The 4,121-nt window shown below is 36.0% G+C and overlaps 1 protein-coding gene across 1 annotated transcript; it reads left to right on the top strand.

Moving 5' to 3' along the window:
* The first annotated feature begins 55 nt into the window (after positions 1 to 55).
* LOC111249197 (uncharacterized) lies at positions 56 to 2,714 on the top strand. Its single transcript, XM_022802754.2, has 3 exons — positions 56 to 142; positions 564 to 774; positions 1,124 to 2,714. Exons 1-3 carry the CDS (start codon positions 84 to 86, stop codon positions 1,349 to 1,351), a joined length of 498 nt encoding a protein of 165 aa, XP_022658489.1. The 5' UTR covers positions 56 to 83; the 3' UTR covers positions 1,352 to 2,714.
* Positions 2,715 to 4,121: the final 1,407 nt, after the last annotated feature.

Here is a 4,121-nt window from a genome sequence, read left to right as displayed (position 1 = left end):
AACTGTAATATTCGAATGGATATACGCAATGACTGATAAAGAACTTTTCGTTCTCATTCTACACCTTTCAGTTTAATACTTCAATGGCGTTCTTCTTGTTCTCATACCAAGTGCACGAGAAGTCCATACTCTTTCCTCTAATGTAAGTCTATGGTTTTTTCTTCACATGTTAATTTAGTACTAAAATTAGGCGTGGTAGAAAGCATCCCCTCAAACAAAACAACAACCACAGGCCGTATTTCAACTTTTACTGCAAGGTGTTGCTGTTGTAGACTCATAACTGGCTCTTATGAGAGAATAGAATACTTGGTCCGATACTGATTATGTTCTGCTCTATACTAAAACAGTGTTACATATACTTGCGTATAAAACATCGTCTCATCAAAAGGTCAACGATGAGTATTATGGTGATCAAAATTAAATTTCAAATTTTTTAGTTACATATGATTTGATCAGTTGATGCTTCAGTAGGCTAAAGTCAGATTGATTTAAAAACCTATATATAATAGAAATGCTTGTAATTTTCGTTATAAACATTATCTTTTGTTGGGTTTTCATTGCAGGGCTTTATCGTTGATAACGAACGAATATCCAGAGTTTATGCTGTACTTTACTGGTATAGCTTGTTTCAGTCTTGCGCCATTGCTAGCAAAGGACGGTTTGCTTCTAGCCTATGGCTCATTACTTACGCAGACGTGTCTTCTCATACACAAGACCCATCTCGAAGGAATTGCCGAACGACGCTGGAATAGGTTCTATCTTCTACGTATTATGGTGCGTGTGTTTCTGAATAAACAAGCTCTTGTACAATTTTTCTTTTTTCGCAACCTTACTTCAGTTAGTAGATAAATTGGGTTCGTAAAAGGCAGTTCTTAGTTTAATAATTGTGCCTTTAAAGTATTGCGTCGTATTAGGCGTCTGCTACGCGATATTTGTTTACAAACAACAAAACTGGTTTGGAAACGGATGTCATTTTGACATTAAAGCGACGTTCGGTTATTTTTCATCGTAAACATTGATTTGTGTAGATAAACCGAAAGTAAATAACAAGGCAAGCAATAATAGATATTATAACATAGAACAGCAAATAACAACAGCCTCGTCTTTCATTCACGTTTTACAGATGTTCTTATCGCTAATATCCGCCTGTCTGCTCCATTTAGCTGAAACATTTATAAGCCCACCTGCCAAATATCCTGAACTATTCGTACTTTTGAACTACGCGTTCAGTTTTGGCCATTTTGTATTATTTTATATCTATGGACACGTCGTGCAGTGGCGATACACCGGCGAAGCTTCTCATGCTGACTATACAGACAACCAGTATAAAATCAAAATGAAGGCTACTTAAATTGCCCACACAAAGGAAAAAATTGCACCAAAGATAATCAAAATTATATGGCTGACAAATCATTAGCTAGGTCGTCCAAAATTACAGGTTCGAAAACGCTCAGCCCGATCACCTAGGCACAGAGCATGAAAGGAATTTAATTTAATTGATGTTTGTAATACACGTATAATGAAACGCCCGTTAGGTTTCAATATGATCTTCTTCTCGCTTAAGTATATATAGTATGTGCGTGTAACAGAGATTAGCGCAATGTTGAACACTAAACATGTCGAAGATGTCGGCTACAATGTCACCTATGAAAACTCACTTTAATGATACGAATTCAAATCCTAAAGAGATTACGCGTCGATAATGTGGCCGGTGATTGTCGTAATTGGAGCACGTAGGTGCAATAGGGCCTCCAGCCCTTTTTATTTGTTGCGTATCGCGTGGAGTGTTGAAGTCCACTATGGACGTTACAGTGAAGCTATTTTAAGGTAACAATGACTGAATTTTTAAAGTTCAACTGATATTTTTTTATCAGACGATATTCGGTTTATTGAAATTGATTAAATTAAAATAAACATTTTGGTACAAGGAGTGCATTGTAAACGATCTTGCACATTCTAACCCAATGAATATTTAAATAATAGGTATTCATAACATTTTCGGAGCTGGAAGTACCGCCATGATACGATTATGCCCTTGACAGGCAACAGTTAGTCATGTTTTCAACAAAGCTTATAGTAGAGACAAAAGTATCGGCGAGGCTTTGTTAAAACTACGTATCAGCAATACTCTCAACTTAACTAATAATAGCCCAATTGAGACGCGTTTTAATCGATGCCGACCCAATGCTCGAAAACAGCTGCGGAAAAGAAAAATTACTACCGAGATACCTTGCTGGCTTGATTCAGACTTATTTAATGTTTTTACTGCTGCGTAGTAAGGCCAGAACTTAGAAATGGTGTGAAGTAAAAATCAATCTAGGGGGCGTATACGGGACGCGCCGTATTTCTGCTCAAGGCCAGTAAAACCTTCAAGATGCCTTATGCTTAGAAAAAGTGAGCTAAAGGTTTGAGAGAGTCGTATGTGTCTGGTGCCCGTTTGAAGCTATGGAAGCTTCTTCACAGAACGTGAATAAAGTCGTACCTGTTTGCATCGTTCGATGGAAAAGGATCGCCCATATCAAATGCTGTATTTTGTCTCTGTTTTTTGAACAAAAGCGACGAAATAAATGTACATATATAAACAAATTCAGTTCAATCAGTTGTAAATGGGTATAGCACTTGTACTTAGTAGAGGAGGTACATATTCCTAATATGAAGCAGTAACCAAATGATGGACTGTGTTTATTCAGTGAATAAAATGATCTTAGATCATCTTAGAGATGTAATTATTGGCACGGAGTACAATCGGTTAGTTTAGTTTAAGAGTACAAATTAGAGATAATCTATTTAACGTTTTGTTATTATTTTATTTCCGGGAAAGAAATAAAGTGACGTTCTCCTCAATTAGCGTTACGTTATTTCACTTACACCAAACCTTCATTTAGCGTAAGGTAAGCTTGTGTGTATCTAGTGACAGGCTACATGTCGCAACATCGAATTTCGTTAGTGTAAGCCTATTTTCCTGAAAATAGCGTATTTTGCAACATTGCGTATTTTGACAGCTTTTAATAACAGACCATGATAGTTTACTTCTTACGAACAAACCACCTTTACAATACTACCTATTTATCGTAATCTCATAAGAATGGCCTTAGGACCATCTGTACTTTCTGGGGTGATATTTCTGATCAATAGGAGTTTGATAATAAAAATATAGCTTTGATTTGTCCTGTGTAGTTAAATCAGATAGAATTCTAGATACCTAGATAGTGTTTTCCGCCTACCTTTATATAGTCTAATCTGCTGCAATTTAAAAACGGTTTATAAGAGACGACTTCTCTCTCTTTTTCGGTTACGTTTGTACGTATTGATCCACATCTCAAAACGCACGTCCTTCATTATATGTATAACGCTACCACCTTGATTTATCTTAAGCAAATTGAAGACGTTAGTTTTACAGGTTGCCACAGTCCGCACTTCAGCTGGAACAGCAAATGTGAGTATAGTATAAGCCCATCAAAAATATGCATTAGTTACATACAATAACGTACACGTAAAGCCAAAGTAAGGCACAGACAAAAGTGCAGCTAACTACTCTCCTACTTTATTTACACTGTTCTAGTTTTAGCTCTATATTTTAGCGTTAGTTTTCGTAAAATGGTTCACTTGAGGTCAACTATTTTTTTTTTTTTTATTATAATTTATAGAGAAAATAATTTCAGACGTAAATAAATATCAGGCTTTCTGTAGTGCTAGTGCACAGTCAATATAATAATTTTCATTTAACTGTTTGTAGTATTATATGTAGGATATGTATATTTCGGAATATAACTGTGTAAAATTTTCGTAGCTGCTACGAATTTTCGACGACATCTAATGGTTTTCGAGATTAAATGATGTACTGGTATTGTTCATTATCCGTGAAAATTCCGCCAATTTAGATGCCACTCGATGACAGCGCTGCAGCGCGAAGTTTCGTGTGTGTTCATTATTTACCTGTTGTAATTGTCCCATTTTGCTATTGATCGATATCACAAACAAACGCTTTTTCAAAATGTAACGTATAGGTACGTACAGGACTCAGCAGGTGCAGCTGTCACCCACCTATTATATGTATCAATATGAACATGGCTTCAGGATATTTTCGTAAAGACAAATTAATGCAAATAACAGACTTATAT

Source organism: Varroa destructor, unplaced genomic scaffold (genome assembly GCF_002443255.2).
Source record: "Varroa destructor unplaced genomic scaffold, Vdes_3.0 BEIS01000004.1, whole genome shotgun sequence".
NCBI classification, from domain to species: Eukaryota; Metazoa; Arthropoda; class Arachnida; order Mesostigmata; family Varroidae; genus Varroa; species Varroa destructor.
Note: the sequence above shows the minus strand (reverse complement) of the source record. Positions and strands in the feature narration are given on the sequence as shown.